The 18248-nt window shown below is 56.6% G+C and overlaps 1 protein-coding gene across 1 annotated transcript in view; it reads left to right on the plus strand.

The window, feature by feature from the left end:
- Positions 1–3556: 3556 nt before the first annotated feature.
- The window catches only part of WNT3A (Wnt family member 3A), a 46812-nt gene continuing 32120 nt past the window's right edge, over positions 3557–18248 (plus strand). Inside the window, exon 1 of the mRNA XM_065874999.1 lies at positions 3557–3627. Within this exon, the coding sequence (XP_065731071.1) occupies positions 3557–3627 (71 nt within the window). The remainder of the gene's footprint in view (positions 3628–18248) is intronic.

Below are 18248 nucleotides of genomic sequence, written 5' to 3' on the forward strand. Positions count from 1 at the left end.
GTGGCCCCTCTGAGGTGACAGCTGCAGGGCTCCTCGGCTTCCAGCCACTGGCTACCCAGAGCCTTTCCTGCCTCCCCTCAACTTTTTAGAAAAGAAGGAAGTGAATGAATAATTAGGCAGTTAGTGTCCGAAAGTCTGCCTCCCTTCTCTCCAGTACAGGAAGGACCACTATCTAATACTTACCAGGCAGGGATTCAAATGCTACCACAGATGACAGTTCACTACCTCAGAAAGCAAAGTGCCCTCTCATCTGGCCTCTTTCCTCCACACCAGGTCCTTGCCCTCCCTCCCCCACCTCCCAGCAGGGGCCTCCAAAGCTCCTGGGACCATACCTTCCTTCCCCTCCAGGACTATTCTGGAAGAAACACAGCCCCAAAGGGGCCTCTGGAAGACCTATGGTGAGGCAAAAAAAAAAAAAAGATCTTTTCTCCAGGGGCATCCATAAATTCTTCAGAATGTTGAATTAGACCTGTGACCAAGGGTCCGTCATGGAAGCTCTCTCTGTGTGACAGCAGAGGGCGCTGCCAGGAAGGCATCCTCCCCTTCACCTTCAGGGAGGGAGCCCAGACTCCACGGCCAGGGTGAGCAGCTGCGTGGAGCAAAGGCATGCCACACCACCAGGTTGACTCTATCCTTAAGTCAGGTTGCAGAGTTTTCAGCTGAACATCAGGGAGCAGGAAAGAATCCCACTCACTCAAGTTATGATAGAAACATCCCCCTCCTGCACCTGCATTCTCTCTACCCCAACCTGGGGATGGCCCCCATCCCCATGCTCCTGGGCTTCTGGGAAACAGACTTAGGGAGCTTCTATCATGGCCAGAAAATGGGGTGGGACCCCCGTTCCCCCATGCCGTAACCTCTATGTAAGTCTCACAGGGTCTGTGGAGGGCTGGAGGCCCCTGCCATCCAGACTCAGGTGGCACCACTCTCCAGCCTTCTCTCCGAGGTCCCGCCACCTGTCTGGAGATCCCTTCTCCCCCTCTTCTGTGCACTCACATGGGCTGTTTGAGGTCAAAGCTTTCAAAAAGACCACAGGATGGGGGCAAAGGAAGAGTGCCCTGCAAGATCACCATGTGGAAAGGGCCAGCTCTGGAAGCTTCCGGACCAGTGCCATCATGCAGCTTGCCCTGGTTGCAGCTCTCCCAAAGGAACGCTGTGATGCACATTTTTCAAGGAACTCTAAAGAACTGGGAGTCTTCACGTGGGAGAGGGATCGGGGCGGTTCTCAGCTCTCCCTCTCTCTCCCTGCACCATGGGAGGCTCCCCCAAGCTCAGGGTGCCCAGCTTACTCTCCCTCCCTACCACCTAGTGTAGGCAGAGGGCAGGGACCAAATGAGGGAGAAGAAAGCAGCAAAAGGAAGAAAGAAGGGGCCTGGCAAGTGAGGTGGCAGGAGGGAGGACTGAGGCGGCAGCGCCCACCTGCTCCATTCTCCGCAGAGCCCATCACAGCGGGACAGCCAGTCCTTTGGTCCTTTGGTAGGGCACAGCCACCGCCCTTTGTGTGTGAGGAGCCAGCAGCCTCTTGGGGGCTCCTCATAACAGCTCTAATCCCAGGGCCCCACAGTTGGGAGGGCAGGGGTGGGAGCCTGCTGCACTGGGATTGGCCCCCACCCCACTCCCACAGCCCAGTCCCCAGTAATGCGATAATTGGGTGGGATTTTCACTGAGAGAGAGGGGAAGTCCAGAGGAAGACGAGCTAACTACCCACCCCGCCTCATTCCAGAATTCTTCCGTCCTTCCCTCTTCAGGTGAGGGGGCACAGTGACTCAGAGGAGGGGTAGAAGGACAAGGCATGCGTAGACTCAACTGGATCCCACTGGCAGTGCAGAGAAAAGAGAACATTCCTTGAAAGGGAATGGCTTTCCCTCCACATCTGGGAAGGAGTCCCTGATGCAGTCACTGAGGTGACCCCTGGTCCAGAGTCCACAGGACCCCACAGGCTCCCTTTACAGATGGGAGAACCAAGATGGATAGGGGCAGCATGCCGTGGGGTACGGCCTGCCTCTTGCTCTCCAGCCACTGCCTAAACCTGGAGGGTTGCTGAGTCACTCCCTGCCCCGAGAAGCAGCCACATGCCCGCCAGTGGCCTCTCCATCGGGCCCCCACATTCTGCAGGTCACATGGTAAGGCAAGGCTCAGGCGCTGTGGAGGAGCTGATGTCCACTTGAAAAGAGACATCATAGAAGAGACTGGAGTTGGGATTTTTATTCACGGCTCTCCTCCCCTCAGTTGCGAAACGGTGACATGGATTCCTGCTACCCCTTCTTCACAATCACTGACTGGGTCTCCTGCTAATGCACAAGGTGGGGGAGGGAAGGGAAGTTGGGAAGACGTCTCGACTTGGATCTTCCTCTTCCTCTCCCCAAATAACCCTGGCTCCTTTTTCCCTGGGCTGCAGGTGAATATGCAAACAGAGCTTTGCGTTGGACTGGGAGCTGGAGAACTGGCTAGCCCCTCTTTGTGACCTTGGATAAGTCACTTTCCCTCTCTGGTCTTCCCTTTCCCCATCAGCAAAAATCATAAGGCTTACCTAAGTTGTCAGAAATCCCTTCTGGCTGAAGAGGCCAGCAGCCCTGGGCAGACTCGGCGGTCAGTAGTCCCAGAGCCAGGGGGCTAACCGGCTACACTGTCCCTGGGGACCGGAAGCACCAGGACTGCCGTTCCCTTCCCTGGTGGGGTGTAGGGGAGAAAGAGGAGTCGTCAACACCTGGGCCCTGAACAGAGCTGGACTGTTTCCCAATAGTGACTTTCAGAAACGTGGCTGCACCCTAAATGCCCACCCAGCAGCTGTCCCCAGACAGGCTGCCCCCATTCTGGCCGCTCGCCATCGGCCCAGCTCCCAGCGGATCGGCAAGGGGCCGTTCGAGGAGACAAGCCTCGGACGAACGGAACCCCAGCAAGGAGATGGACGAAATGGAGGCGCAGCCCGACCACCTAGAGGGCAAGGCACAGAGTGCGCGACAGAGCAGAGGCAGGAGCGAGAGCTGGACAGCGCGTCGCACGGTGAGCGCAGGGCGCGCGGGGCTCCACACCTAAGGAGCCGCCCATAAGCCCCGAGGGGGCGCGGCCCGGGAGGTCGGAGGGGATACCTGCGGACCATGCAGTCCCGGGTGCCGGCCGGCCGCCAGGCCAGCTGCCCATCTGGCACAGCGCAAAGCCTGGAGCCGGCGCACCCGCGCACCCCCGCGCACCCCGCGGCCACGGGAGGGGCCCGCGCTGCAGCCGTCACCGAGCTAGCTCCCAGGGCCCCGCCCGCCCCCTGCCTGCCCCGCCCCGGCCCAGGCCCCGGCGGGCGCCCCCCGCGGCGCTGCCCCGCCCCCGCCGTCCCGCGCCGCCCCGGGCCCCGGCCCGCCGCCCGGCCGCCGTCCCACCTGGCGCAGCGCCGCCCTCGGAGCCCGCGCACCCGCGCACACCCGCGCACACCCGCGCACACCCGCGCACCCCGCGGCCGCAGGAGGGCCCAGTGCCGCCGCCCGCGAGCTCCCAGGGCCCGGCCCGCTCCGGCGCCCGCGCTCTCGGGGCGGACTCCTGGCCCTCCGAGATCTCCCGCCCGGCGATGGCCCCGCTCGGATATTTCATATTCCTCTACGGCCTGAAGCAAGCGCTGGGCAACTACCCGATCTGGTGGTGAGTGAGCCTTCCTCACGTTCTCCCCGGCCTCTGTGCGTCCCCCAGCCGCCGTCCCCTCGGGCAGGGCCCCGCGGTGGCCCAGAGCCCGCGCTCTGCCCAGCCCTCCTGTTCCGAGGGTGGTTTGTTTTCCTTGGCGGCCAATTTCGACCCGTTCGGGCCGGGGCTGGGACGCGGGTGGCGGAGTTTCCGCGGACATTGATCCCTCGGGCATAGAGGGGCTCCCGGCGTCGGACGGGGCGAGCAGTGAGCTGGGGAGAGGCAGGAAGTGGGACAGCACAGATGGCATGAAAGCTCGGGCACCAGAGGCCAAGAGAAGCCAGGAGGGCGAGCTGGGAGAGGGAGATCCGCCTGAGACTTTCCTTAAGGACATGTCTTACACACACACACACACACACACACACACACACACACACACACCTTAAAACAAAGTCAGTGAGACAAGACCGAACAGCTCGGAGCAGCGTAGTTACGTAAAGACTGCGGAGACTCGGCCGGGAGTGGCGGGCGCATTGGGGCCAGCACCCGGCCCTCCTGCGCCTTCCTGCCGCTGTCCCGACCGCGATGCTAAGGAGGGGCTTCTGGAGAGGTAAAGAGGGAGAAAGCATCGCGTTTGAAGGCTCCTTAGTGAGAGGCTCCGCGAACCCACATCTGAGAGGGCTGGGGCGTTCCGTCTTCCACCACAGACAAGACACATTCCCGTGAGACCCTCCTAAATCTGGCGATGGAAGTGCAGATAAACCAAGGGAAGGGTCCTGAGGGTCTGCAGCACATATCATGAGGGGAGGAGGGAAGCGAATTTGGTAGAGCTCCCCACAGGCAAGGGCCACCCCGGCTCCCCAGTGGAGAGGGGAGGGGCGCTTTGAGATGCCCAACATTTGACGAACACAACTGGGGGGAATGCGGGAGCCGAGCGGCCTGGGCGCGCCGCTGGAGGAGACCCAGATCGGAGACAAGCCTTCACACACACATGCGCGCGCGCGCGCGCACACACACACACACACACACACACACACACACACACAGCCAGGAACTCTCTCCGACGGCTTGCCTGGAATTATAATAATTACGCCGAGGGGAAGTTGGGGCGGGGGGAGACTGAGTGAGCCGAAGTACATCTAATCCGATAATAATTTTTCTCTTCGAGATTGTTCAGGAGCGGGGGCGCCCTAGGTGTGGGGCGCGGGTCCAGGCGCAGCCTGGCGGGACGGGGCGGGGCAAGAAGGAGGCACCGGCGGGTACGAGGGCCTGGGAGAGGTGGCGGGGAGGCGGGGACTTGCTTCGGGGACCCCCGCGCGTCCCGCACCCCCGCGGCACCTGCAGCGCCCGGTCGTCTTCTGGAGCACAGGATACAGCGGGCGTGCCTCCCGACGCGGGGACACTGACGCCGGGGGAACCAAGGGAGCGCGTCTGAGAGAGCCCCGCGGCCGCCCGCTCCCGCGCAGGCTTCTAATTAGAACCCGCCGCCGCCGCCGCATTCCTGGGCGCTAGTGGAAGCGCTTTCGCCCCTGCGCTTCTTCCATAAACAAGGGCCGTGTCACCAGCCTCTGGCCACCCTACGCGGTGGAATCTTTGTCCTTTTGGCCCTGAGTGTCCCTGGCCTTGCTCCCCTCAACACACGTATGTCACCCTTTCCACCTGGGCCGTATGTGTTCCATTTGAAAGGATCCTGGGACATGCTTAGTGTATCCGGCATTCTCCAGATCCGTGGGGAGGGGCGTCCCCTCCCCACCGACTCCTGGTCAGTGACCCACCCAATCAAGAGTCTAGAGCAACCTTTTGGCCCCAGAGGGAAGACGGCGCCATGGAACCCCCCACTTTGCTCTCCATAGGATTCTCACATTCAGTGATTCTCTTGTTTCCTGGGAAGAAGCATCTTCGGTGGCCACAACCTCAGGGCTTACTGAGGACCAGCAGTTTCCTCTCCTCCTCCCCTCTGCCCCCAGGCTGGACACAGGAAGGACGTGGTGGTCTCCACAGTGGACATGAGCGTAATGAAAAGGAGGGCTCACAGAGAAAGAAATGGAGTTTCATAGCAGGCGGAAGGCTTTCTATCTTCATACCCTACCTGATGGAGTTTCCCACAGGTGGCTCCTTCTTTCTCTTGCCAACCCCCTCTCCCACTTCCCTCCCTTCCCCAAGTGAGGCCTTGGAGGGAGACCCTCTCTTTGTAACTTCTCACCTTCACACTCAGCCTCCCTAATTGGTATTCTGTTTCACCTTCCCTCCCCAAAATAAAGCCACTGTTCTCATCACTTCTCTCCACCCCACCCCCAGCTCCTCGCATATGAAAGTGAAAGTGACAGGGACTTCCTCACCTGGAGAAACAAGGAAACAACCCAAATTGGGAGTAATTAGGCTTTGAAGTTGGTGTGGGCTTGGTGGGAGGGTGGAAGGAGAGGAGGAGGTGGTGCTGCATCCTGTGGGAATTTAAAGAGCCAACTGCCTCCCCGGGACCGTCTCGGAAGAGTGTCCTTCACCCTAGATGCTCAAGGTCCAAAGGCAGGTTCCGACAGAGGCACAGAGAGACAGCCCTAAGACCAGAATGTTGAAAGCTACGGAGACCTCCAAGAGGTCTGTGCTCCTTGTGTGACAGACAACGGGGTGGGGGTGGGATCCAGAGAAGAGACCTGGGAGGTGACAGGACAGAGGCCTGGGCACCTGACCCCAGAGGCATAGCACGGCCAGACGGCCCTAGCCCCCTCCCCCTCGCTCCCCTTGTCCAGACTGAACTCTTGTTTAATTAGAATTGATCAGAAGGATCCAAGCGAACACAGAACAGGCATCATGGTCAAGGGGAGCACGTGGAACCCTTGAAGAACAATACCCAGTGTGCACCTGTGCTCCATGATGTGCTTTGGGCACCTGCCTCCTACTTCCCGTGTCTGGGCTGATGGCATCTTGTGATCCCCCTGAGGCCTAGCCAGGGCCCTGGAGGTCAGCCTGTTTTCTCCCCTGCCCCCTCACCATGGGGCCAGGCCCCTTCATTTCCCCCACCAGGTTGCAGTGCTCCATTCCCGCCATCTTCTGCCTCTGTTCTCACTGCCCTCCCACCCTCCACTCTAACCCCATACCCTCACTGCCCCCAGAGCTCCAGCAGCAGTGCTTTCACCTGCCCAGAGAGCCAGGTCCCCCTTTCCCTATCGGGACCCCCTTCCTGCCACCCAGCTCCTCACCAGTTTCTGATGGACCTAGGGCTCCCCAGCACTGAGTGGCACCTGGAGTGGACATCACCCCAGCTGGCCCGGGAAGTTCCCATGTTCACGTCCCGTCTTCTCCCACCCCGGGCCAGCTCAGTAGCCTGAGACATGCTCCCAGTGCAGCATTCTCCGGTTCTCCCACCTTTCACTGCCTCTTCACCCTCCTCCTTAGTCCCCGGCACCCCACACTCATGTGCACACAGACACCCTGCTCTGAGAATGTGTCCAGACCCCAAGGAAGGCCAGCTCAGCTGTCACCTGCCCCCCACCTTCTAGAACCTCCTCTCTGCACAGCCTTTCCTGGCGCCAGCCCCACTGGTTCTTCAGGCCCAGGGGTCTTCTCAGTCCCGGGTGGGACATAGGCTTCCCTCAGTGGGACCCACTATTTGGGGGTGAAGGTGCACATGGAGTTCAGGGAGAGTGAACAAGGGCTCTGGAGGCACTGCCCAGGTCCCAAAGCCTCAAAGGGTGGGTGAGGTGGGGGCTGAGGAGGAGGAGGGATGAGCAGCTACACAAGGTGAGAGGTTGCCTGTGTCAGATGACACGGGACCTGGTAGGGCTGAGCAAGGCTCTGAGGCTTCTCAGGCAGGCAGGGCCCAAGCAAGCAAGACTTTCTGAGCTGCCCTGCCTCTGTGAGCCTGCACCACTGCGAGTCCCTCCCCAGGGCAGCCCTGTCCCTCCCTCCAGTCCTTCCTTCTCACTCTGCCCTGTTTGCCTGTCCCTCTCTCTCTATGTTTCTCTCTCTCTCTGTGTCTCTCTACCTGTCTGTCTCTGCCTATCTCTCTGTCTCTCTGTGTGTCTGTCTGTCCCTGTCTGTCTCTGTCTCTCTGTCTGTATTTATCCCTCTCTACCTCTGTCTCTGTCTCTCTGTGTCTCTGTCTCTAGCTCTCTCTGCCTCTCTCTGCAGCTCTGAGGCTGGTGATGGTAGTGGCTAGCCTATGAAACTAGAGAAATCCAGACACCAGTTCGACACCCCCAGCGTTGTAGGATCTCAGGGCGCTGGGAACCATGTTCCTCCACAGAACCACCAATGCACATCCTTTTCTTGAGGAGCAATGTTAGAAACAACCATAGGTAAAACATATGTGGTCAGAAAACTTGTTTTGTACCACCAAGTTCAATACCCATCATCTTGATTCCTTGACAGCCCACCACGGCACACGCTCCTTCCAGAGCACAAAAGCATCACTCACCTCTCACATCCAGCTCTCTCTGACTTGGCCACCTAAACACTTGGGACTCTGTCTGGGGCTCAGGTGCAGCAGCTTCTCCCAAGCTGGCTAACCCTGCATTTTACTGGGCTTCTTGTCATTTTTTTAAAAAATGATTTTGTTTTATTTGCACAAGCCTGCTGGAATTCTTTGTGACAGGGAAGAGGGTGAATAAATACAGTTGAGGAGGAATACAGTCTGGAGGGGTTGTAAAACCACACTTTCCACGGTGGGTCCCAATTACAAATCTCCAGCCTGCAGGAATAGGAATTGCCTTATTCCAGAGGGGCTCTGCCACCATCCTGCAGGTGTGGCCCAGGACAGGGAAAGCAGGGCTTGGATGTACCGCCTGTCCATGAAAGTATCAGTTATACTCAAAATGTGGTCCACAGACCAGAGCCCATCCATGGATGGTTGTCCGTGAAGAAATAAGAACGGAAGTTGAAAATAGGTGTTTGGGAACAGTCATGGCAGTTTTTTAAATGTATAATTTTGTGCAGCATTTTAATGTAATCTATAAGAATTGGTGAGAAATTTAAAAAAAAAAACCAAACCAAGTTCTCTAGCTAGTTTGAGAAGCCAAAGCCCCCCACGGTAGGCAACCCCTGCTATGCCCAAGTCTGGGATCATCCATATGGACCACGTCCCCTCAAGGCTTTGCCACCCAGCACTTGCCATTTGCGCTGTGGAACCAAATGCCAGAGTTTGTATTTGCCCCTTTTAAGTGTAGTTGAAGGACTTGAACCACCCATTGTTGAGAAGTGTCAGGGGAAGACCCCCACTGCTGTTCAGTGTGTGAGAGGCTCTCGGGGAAGGAGGACTGGACTTCTGTGTGGCTCCAGCAAAGGCTGGGAGCAGAGGCTACAGGTGACCAAGAGGCAGATTTTTGGCTCAGTATAGGAAAGGCTTCCTGGGTCTGAGAGTGGTGGTGGTGAGCTGCCCGTCCCTGGAGAGGTAGAAACAGAGGCTGAGGAAGGAGCAGCCTGCTTTGGGTGGAGGGTTCCCATGGACACGTCAGCGGCTGAGAATCCGAGGTTTACAAGGCCCACATCCTCCCCCCACCCCCACCGTAGTCAGCACTGCAGCTAACAGTCTTCCTGGTTAAGTCCCCTAGACTCTACCAGGCACAGCTGGGGTAGTTTGGTTCACAGTTACACAGCAATCGATGAACCCATCCTGGCATGCCTTTACCCGCAACCCCCCAGCAGCATGCCCTCCCCACCTCGTGCACCTACATCACATCACACTTGCCCCTAGCCTCGCTCAGCTGGTCCTGGACCTGACGATACCCGCCTCCTCACTCCTCACCTGGCTGGGCTGGACACTGTGGGGTGACATGAAGAGACGGAGAATAAGGCTCTGACTCCGGCCAGGCTGCCTGATCCCAGGGGAACCTGTCCTTCCCTTTGTAGAATTGTCACAAGGACGGCACCTATATCACCAGGCTGTGAAAGCCCATGGGGTATTTGTTCTCCTTCCTCCCCTCTTGACCCTTCACCCCTTGTAGCTCCTAGATAAGATTTGGTTGAACAAATGAATGAAGGAATGAATGGATGGAATCTTTCCTGTGAAAAAAAGAAATTATCAGGTGGCCTGTGCTTGGAGACATGAGGACACAGCTGACTGTTTTTACAATCCCCCTGACTGAGCCCCGGCTCTGGGGCTGGGTCCCCACCATGCACCAGAGCAGCTCTGCCTCGGTCTCCCTCCCAGCCTCTCCAGGTGACACCCTGGAGGTGTCTCACACTTTGGTGCTTCCACATTCCATCCCCGACAAAACGTGCCGCTGCCGCCCAGGGAAGCGGGCAAATGCATGGCCGCGGGCACGGGAGCCTCTGCCCGCCTGCTGGGACTTGCGCAAAGTATGTGTCAGTAATCCCGGCTCGGCCCGTTGGGGCAGGAGGGGGTGCAGGGAGGGCTGCAGGCAGGGCCATGCAGCCCAGGGGCTGGGAAGAGATGGCCCCCAACACCAGGGACCCAGATCCTGGGACCCCTCCCCATGGGCCCTCCTATCGCCAAAGGTGTTCCAGCTCCTGGGGAGGGGTCTTCCAGGCAGGAGAGAGAGAGAGCATGGAGGCATGTGGGCTTTTCTCGGAGACGCCACAGTGGGTAGAAAGAGAAGGCAGAAGCTGGAGGGCTCTGGGGCAGGTGAGCACCCCTGGAGGAGTCTGGGTCCTGTAAGCCTCCTGGACAGCTCCATCCAGAAAGGACAGAGCCTACCCATCAAGCTGGGTAGCCATCAACCCACAGGGCAACCAGCCCCACACTCAAGGCCTCTGGTCTCAGGACAGCAACCTGGTCCAGCTGTGGAGAGGCCCTGACCTTAGAAAACAGCAATTTGGGACAGGACAGGCACTCTAGAATCCTCATGTGTCACCAAGGGGAAGACCCATGAGACCAGCCAGGGTCCTCCTCAGCAGAGGCCCTGCAGGCAGAGTGCAGAACAGGGGCCCCCAGATGAGGACTGAGCAGAGATCTGTGCCTTCGAAGGACAAGAGAAGATGTGGCCTTGCTCTCTGGGAGCGGCCCCTCATGGCTCAGACATGGGAGGTTGTGCATGAGGAGTGGCAAGCTTCAGCAGGGTCCAGAGAGGGCGGCTAGCAGGGCTGGGAGCACAGAGCACTTCCTGGAGAGGTGGCCCCGGATGACGTGTGGACAGAATGTGCCCCAGCCCCGCCAAGGTGTGAATGAAACTGCCATGCCCATTGCTCACTTCCCCTCCAGGAGCCTCTGATAGAATGTGGTCCAGCACCTCCTTAGACAGACGGAGAAACTGAGGCCCAGGAAGGAAGGGCAAAAACAGTTAATTCAGTGAATAATACAGCTGGTGACCACATCCTGCCCTCCAGGCCCAGCCAAGCTGTCCTCTCCCCAGAACCCCTCTCTCTTTGAGAATTGCTGTGAAGTCCCAGCTCTCCCTCCAAAATGCGCACAGCCACAGGCAAGGGCAGAGCTGTGCCCACAGTGCACAGGTACTCTGTGTTTGCTGGTCTTGCAAAAAGAAATCAAACCAGGACTCAAGAAAACTAAGAGCCTATGACTCCGTTAAGATCTGCCAGGTAACGGTGCACAGGCACTTAGCCTCTCCGGTTGAGGATCCACCCCCAGAGGAGCCAGGCAGGGGCGGGCTGCTGGCGCCTGCTCCAGGTCCTGCCTTTGCCCCCAGCCTCTGTCCACAAGAAGAGCCATCTGTCCTCTGGTTTCGCAGCACATTTACGGTAAAATCCGCTTGAGTGAAGGCCGTCAGCTCAGGTTGGGGCAAAGCTGGCCCAGGCTGGGTCCTGAGTGGCCTCCTTCCCCTGCATGTCACAGCCAGCGCCTTTGCTCTATCTTGAGTAAGACTGCCTGGCAAGGCGCCTGGCCTTTCAACAGTGCAACAGCGCAGTCCTCAACAGGAGCGAACCAGGGAGGAGGGAGAAAAACCATTAGTACTTTCAGGAGGCAGCCGTGGCTCACGTGGCCCCAGCCACAGGCTGGAACCGGAGTCTAGGAGCCACTTTGCAAACTGCACACGTGGTTGCTTTGGGTTGAAAATAGTACCCCCACCGAGAAAAAAATTATTACTAAAAAATTAACCAACAATAGCATTCACAAAAACCTGGAAAAAAAAAGTTCATCAACTTACCAACTTAATACAGGCATTTTCCTCACTTTAGGTTCTTATTTCATTCACACATTTTTCCTGATCGTAATAACAGTATGCAGAGAAGATCGTGGTCTGTTTTCTAGGGTGTACCATCTCCCATTAAACATTTTGCATTTGTGGGGCCATCTCAGCGATGGTGCTAGCAGTTACTCAGGCCTGTGGTGTGAGCGTGCTGTAATCTGCTTGCCTGACCATTGGCCCTTTCTGCTGTATGGATGGCCCTGCAAGGAGGATCTCTCCAGAGTTGGAATTTGGGGTAAAGGCTCGGGGCTCAGAGGAGGTGGGGGGGGGGTCCTCCCATATCTGCGCAGGGAAGGGTGCATTCAGTTTGGGATGATCTGGTTTTTAGGGGCCTTCGGGACATCCGATGTGACATCCAGTTGAGCATTTAAAATTCTAGCTCCCAGCCAGGGGGCGGCTGAAGATGAGGGTGTGAGTGTTTCCTGGTTGCCAGCCTGCACTTCAGGGTTGGCAGCAACAAGGGAAATGGAACAAATTCCTCATAGGGTGAACTGTGGTGGCCAACTGCAGGGTGAAGGAAATGGGTGCAGTGAGGGCAGGCTGGCCTCTTGGCCTCTGCCCGCAGGCTGGGCAGGGCCTTCATGCCCCTGTGGTTCCCAGGCCCCCAGGCCCACCACCCCAAGGGAAGGGCAGCACACCCCCCTCCTGCCTGGCTTTCCCTGAGGCCACAGGACACAGCTTTCGCCCATTAAGGCAGGGCCAGCGACCCCTGAGGTCATTGTTGGTAGAACATCCTGCATTGGCGATGGCCGTGATGAGGGGGAGATGCATGGTGATCCCAAGGCAAGGTCAGGACCTCACGGTGACCCAATACATGGGTCCGAGGGTAAAGGAGGGGTGACTGATTATGGGGTTCTCACCCCCAGCGCTCACCTGAACACCACCATCCCTCCTGTGAGTGGCCCTAAGTCAGGCCCCTTCCATCTCCATCTGGTCCCCAGTTTGCACACCTGTCAAGCATGTGAGAGGCTGAGGGGGAGATTGGAAAATTAACCTGAAGCCCCAGACACGCAGGTGAGAGCTCAGAGTGGGTTCCTGGGAGGTTAATGAGGCCTGGTCCACGCTTGTTACCCCTCCAGAGAACCCCTCTTAGCAGCACTGGACAGAAGACCATGACTTTGCCTCCTCAGGGTTTGGAAACGGACAGTCCATTCCCTGCCTCAACATCCCCCTTCCCACCACAACACTTCTGGAATGTTCACTATTGCTGCTTCCTTCGTCTGTCACCAGTTTGCTCTTTTTAGGATCTTCACCACCTCTGGAAGAGAGATGTGGGGTCCGGCCCCTGCTTATTGCTGGCTCTGGGACACTGGACTGGAGGGAAGCAAGTGGCCAGCCCCATGCAGACAGATGGGGCTGTGGAGGGCGGGGGCTCACGTCCTGAGCCTGGCTGAGTGCGCTCTCCCCTGCCTCTATAACAGATCTCGTGTTCTCAAAGAGCAGCACTGGAAGTTTCTGGAAGCCTTGGGATTCAGAAGCAGAAACCAAAGGAAAACCTTGACTGCCAGACCAAAGGGTTTGGACTTGAAGCCTTGGGAGGCTCCTTGGACTCAAAGTCCCAGGACTCAAAGCTGGGCTTACCTTCAGTGATCCCAGAATTGGTGGTTTTCAAACACCAGCAAGCATCAGAACCCACTGAAGGGCCTGTTAAAACAGGGCACTAGGGCTTCCCTGGTGGCGCAGTGGTTGAGAGTCCGCCTGCCGATGCAGGGGACGCAGGTTCGTGCCCCAGTCCGGGAGGATCCCACGTGCCGCAGAGTGGCTGGGCCCGTGAGCTGTGGCCGCTGAGCCTGCGTGTCCAGAGCCTGTGCTCCGCAGCGGGAGAGGCCACAGCAGTGAGAGGCCCGCGTACTGCAAAAAAACAAAACAGGGCACTAGCCCCGGGTTTCTGATTCAGCAGGTCTGGGAGGGCACCGCCTTGGGACTTGCATTGCTGACAGGTTCTGTGGTGCACCTGTTGCCTGCCCAGGGGCCACCTTAAGAGGACCCAGCTGTCACCCAGCTACCTGGCATGATAGCTGGGGAAACCAAAGTGCAAAGGGTCCAAAGTAACAGGCAAAGTTGACCAGCCAGGGGACAGACTGGAGCCACCACACACATCGCCCTTCAGTGATTGTTCTGTGTTGGAAACAGGGTCATATTGAATCAGGGAGACCAATAGTGTTCTGTGTCTTTGGGTTTAGTGTTGTCTGTGTGGGATTTGTTTATTAATATGATGTTTATCTTACTCTCTGTCATGTTCATGTTCCCCCAGATTTATATGTTGAATCCCTGACACCCAATGTGATGGTGTTAGGAGGTGGGGCCTTCGGGAGGGGATTAGGGTTAGATGAGGTCATGAAGGTGGAGCCCCCATGATGGAAATAGTGTCCTTAAAAGAAGAGGAGAAGACACTAGAGTTCTCTGCTATATGAGGACACAGCGAGAAGGGGGCCATCTGTGAACCAGGAACCCTTCGCCAGAACCCCACCATGCCTGCACCCTCATCTCAGACTTCCAGCCTCCAGGGCCGTGAGAAATGAATGTGTGTTGTTTCAGCCATCCTATCTGTACTCTTTGCTGTGGTGGCCCACACTGACCAAGATAATTGTTCATAAATGTTATCTTGTATGTACTGGTATTTAATACATTTTAAGAGCATAATAGCATATTAGAAAGGGAGGGCCTGGGGAAGCCAACCTGCCAAAACCCCATCCTGCCATGTTAACTCGTTGACGTTGGTCAGGTGTCTTCCTCTAGCCCCAGATTCTTGGTCCAAGAGATTCCCCGGGGTTCCACCTACCAGGTTGTGTAGGTTGGAGAGAGTCATATAGTGGGCAGGGCCAGAGCCAGGACCACACAGGTGATGGTGATGGAGCAGGTAGGCCAGTTAAGTAGCTAGGCAGTGGCTAATGGCAGGTGGTGGCAGAAGTGATGCCAGGGGCTTTGAAGGGGGAAGTAACCAGCCTCCAAGAGAGAGGCACTGGTCCCTGAGGAGGGGTGGTGCTGGGGACACAAGCAGAGGAGGGGGAGGGAGGGAAGAGCTGTCTGAAGGCTGTGGTAACCAGCCCTTGAAGGTGGCAGACCCTTGGGCTACACAGGGAGGGGCCACCTCCTTGCGAGGTTCAGTTCCTTCTGGCCTGAGCAGCTTGGAGGATGAGAGAAAAGAGCCAGCAGAGCAGGCTGAGCAGAGGAGGGAGATGGGGAATATTCAGTCTTCACTGCATGACAAATGACCAGAGTTACGGCTTCAAATATTACCTGTGCATTCACAGAGTTCACGGCTCTGCAGGTCGGAAGTCTGCGCAGCTTGTCTGGGTTCCCTGTTCAGGGTCTCTAGCGGCCAAAATCAAAGTGTTGACCAGTCTGGGGAAGAATGTGCTCCCAACCTCACCCAGCTGTTAAATTCTGGTCCTTGCAGTCCCCATGTACTTGCGGCTACCTGCCAAGGGTGGTTCTCAGCTCCTCGAGGCCACTTTCTGGTCCTAGAACACAGCCCCTTCATCTCAGAGCCAGCACCAGCTTCAGACGCTGCTGATGTCTCCAACTTCTGCTACCAGCTGGAGGCTCTGCTTTGAAAGCATGCATGTAGATAGATTAACTCAGCTTGGTGGCCCTGATTTATGTCTGCTGTCCACTGCAGGTCCTGCAGATATAGCAAGTGTGATCTGTCTACGTTAAGAGTTCTGGACAGGAAGGTGGGCACTCTTGATGCCATATCAGAATCTGGGCTTGGTGGGTGGGAGAACAGGAGAGCAGCCACCTCCTTCCAGGGGTGCATAGCCGCCCTCTGTCCCATCCGCCCAAACCACGTCCCCTCCCAAATGCTCCTTAGATGTCCCCCTCTGGATGCCAGGCCCCTGGGACAAGAAAATGACATCTTTATTTGTACCCACCACTAACAGCAGTTGAACTCACCTTCAATTATGAATGGAGGTGACAAACTGCAGCAGCATTTGTGGCTTCTGAGATGCTGTCACCAGAAGAAAACAGATACTTTCGTCTCAGATGACAGTTTGTTCAGAAATTACAAAATGCCATTGAGCTCTCAGCCCGTCATGTAGGCTCAGTAAAGAAACACACAACCCTGAATCACAAGTTGTTCCCTGTTGTAACCCTGTGTCAGTCTGCTTGTTTTCTTGTAACTGTTTCTTTCTTCTCCACTTGGTCTGGGATGATGACTTGACTGTAGTGCAGAGAGTTTGTGCCGGCCAAACCCACTTCCCCTAGTGGTCACATCTTACACAATTATCAGGATGGAGACCACGCTAGTGCACAGCCAAACACAGGCTGACTTCACCAGTCTCTCCATGGATGCCCTTTCTCTGTTCTAAGATCTGACTTGGGAGCCCAGGTCACATTTGGTGTCGTTGCATTTTATGCACTCTGAGAACTTGGGGAGGCATAGAACACCAAGATGGTGGTGCTCTGTAGTTGCAGCACTTTCCAGTTTACAGCATTCCTCTCCCACTAGGCTGTCTCTGGTCCCTGGCAAGACCCTTAGACAGGACAGTACGTGGTTGTCCCTGGGGTCTGGGGCCCAGAGTCCTGGATGCTCCCCAACATCCTGTCCAGCCCCCAGCCCCAGGCCAGTGCACCCTCCACTTCCTCCTGGAAGGGCATGGGAGGAAGGAGTTACAGATCTTGGTTTTCCAGGTATTAATTGACTGCGGGCAACTACCTTCTTCTCAGATTAGAAATTGGAATCCTGGGGGTGGTAAGGAGATAACATATGTCCAGTTTGGAATTTTTTTCCAGCTTTATGGAGATATAATTGACATATAACATTGTATAAGGTTAAGGTGTACAACATAATTATTTGATGTATTTACATGGAATAGTGATGTATAAATTTCCAAATTATTACCACAATAAGGTCAGTGAACACAGTTTGGATCTTTAATATGAACTTCTTATGAACCAGTTTATCCTTCAAGGCCCAGCAAGATTCAGTGACCTGAGTTGGGCCCCCTTGACCCTTCCCTGCCCACTTTCTCCCACACACTGGACCCTCCTGTGTCTGACAGGACCACCCCCCCCCCAACTCTCTGCCCTCCTTGGGCAGGGTCTGCATCACCCAGATCCTCTTGGTTGCCCAGCTCTGGAACAGAGGAAACTTTCTGGAAATAATTCAAGGAACTAAAGGGGCCGCCAGGTCCAGAGCGGGTGGGAGAGGGATCCAGTCAGGCTTGGTGGAGGCCAGAACAGCTGGAGTGGCATCTGGGCTGGGAGCTGGCTGCCAGTACTCTGGCCGTGCTTTCGGAGGTGGTCATACGGGGTCTGGCTGGGAGGAGGTCTGGGAGGAGACAGGGGTAGGGGAGCCGACTCAGCACCCCAACCTCGGAATGAGCCTGGGGAGAAGCTGTGAACTTGAAAGTCCCACTCTGCTTTCCCTGGAGCTGCGGCGCGGCGGCGTGAAGGGAGGTGGGGAGGGGCCGAGGTGGGGGCAGGCTCTATGCTTTCTGTGGGTGGTGATGGGGTTCTGGGGATGCGCAACTCAACCCCCACTCAGAATGGGTCCTGGCCTCTGGCGTCTGGCAGAGGGACCGGCACCTTGGGAATGGTGAGGACCGAGAGAGACTGAGTCTTCTTTCTCTTTCTGTCTGAATTGAGTGACCCCTTCTTTTTCCACTTGCTCTGAGTCTCCGAGTACATTCTGCCAGTAAAAAGAAATCAACTGAGTGGATTTGCCTTCTGACGGACCCTCTTCATCCCTTCTCCAGTTCGAGCCAGGCTGCCAGCAACAGAAGAGAAGAAGGAGAGAACCCCCATGAACCTCAGGAGCCAGGCCCTTCAGAAAGGCTCCATGACCGGAGCCATGAAGGTCAAACCTTACCCCAATGTTCCATCAGGAAATGTTCAAACATCCAGAAAAGACGCAGGACGTCGACGGAGAACATCTATGTACCCACAACTCACATTTTACCTGACCCAGTGTATTCCATACCTAAGCATCCCTCTGTTCACCCACCTGTTCATCTCATGTTTTATGTGCCCTCAATCCACTCTTTCCCTGAACACTTTGGCTGGCTCATCATTAACTAGAGTTCAACATTTGTTTACAAATCACATCCCATGTGGAGCATCAAAATGCGGCACAGATAGATGTGAAGTACCCTGGCTCACGGAGTGCAAGAGCCACAGCCTGTCAGGGCAGCCTCGCCTGGAGTGACAGCTCATCCCTGCTTCCAAATGGAAACCCCTAGTCCCAGGCAAACTGGGACAGTTGGTTCCAGCCCCACCTCACCTGCCAGCCTCTGAGGCACCTCTGCTGGGGCTCCTGTGTGCTCCAGGGAACTGGAGAAGGTTGAAAACCACTAGCCTGGCCCCCACAGCCACATCTCTGGCCTGGCACTCCATCGAGGCCTCCAGGACTGGCCACGGCAGCCCTTTCTTGGCCTGAGACAGAAGGAGCCTGGTGAGTGACCAACCAGGCTAGCCAGAGATGGACTTTGAACTATGGGAGGTGCCATAGAAGCTGCTGAGGGATCCTGAGCCAGAGTCCTGATTCTCCCCCAATCCAGCTCCTGCCCTGTGTTCCACCTGCTGTCTTCACAAGGCTAC

This window comes from Phocoena phocoena, chromosome 3 (genome assembly GCF_963924675.1).
Source record: "Phocoena phocoena chromosome 3, mPhoPho1.1, whole genome shotgun sequence".
NCBI lineage: Eukaryota > Metazoa > Chordata > Mammalia > Artiodactyla > Phocoenidae > Phocoena > Phocoena phocoena.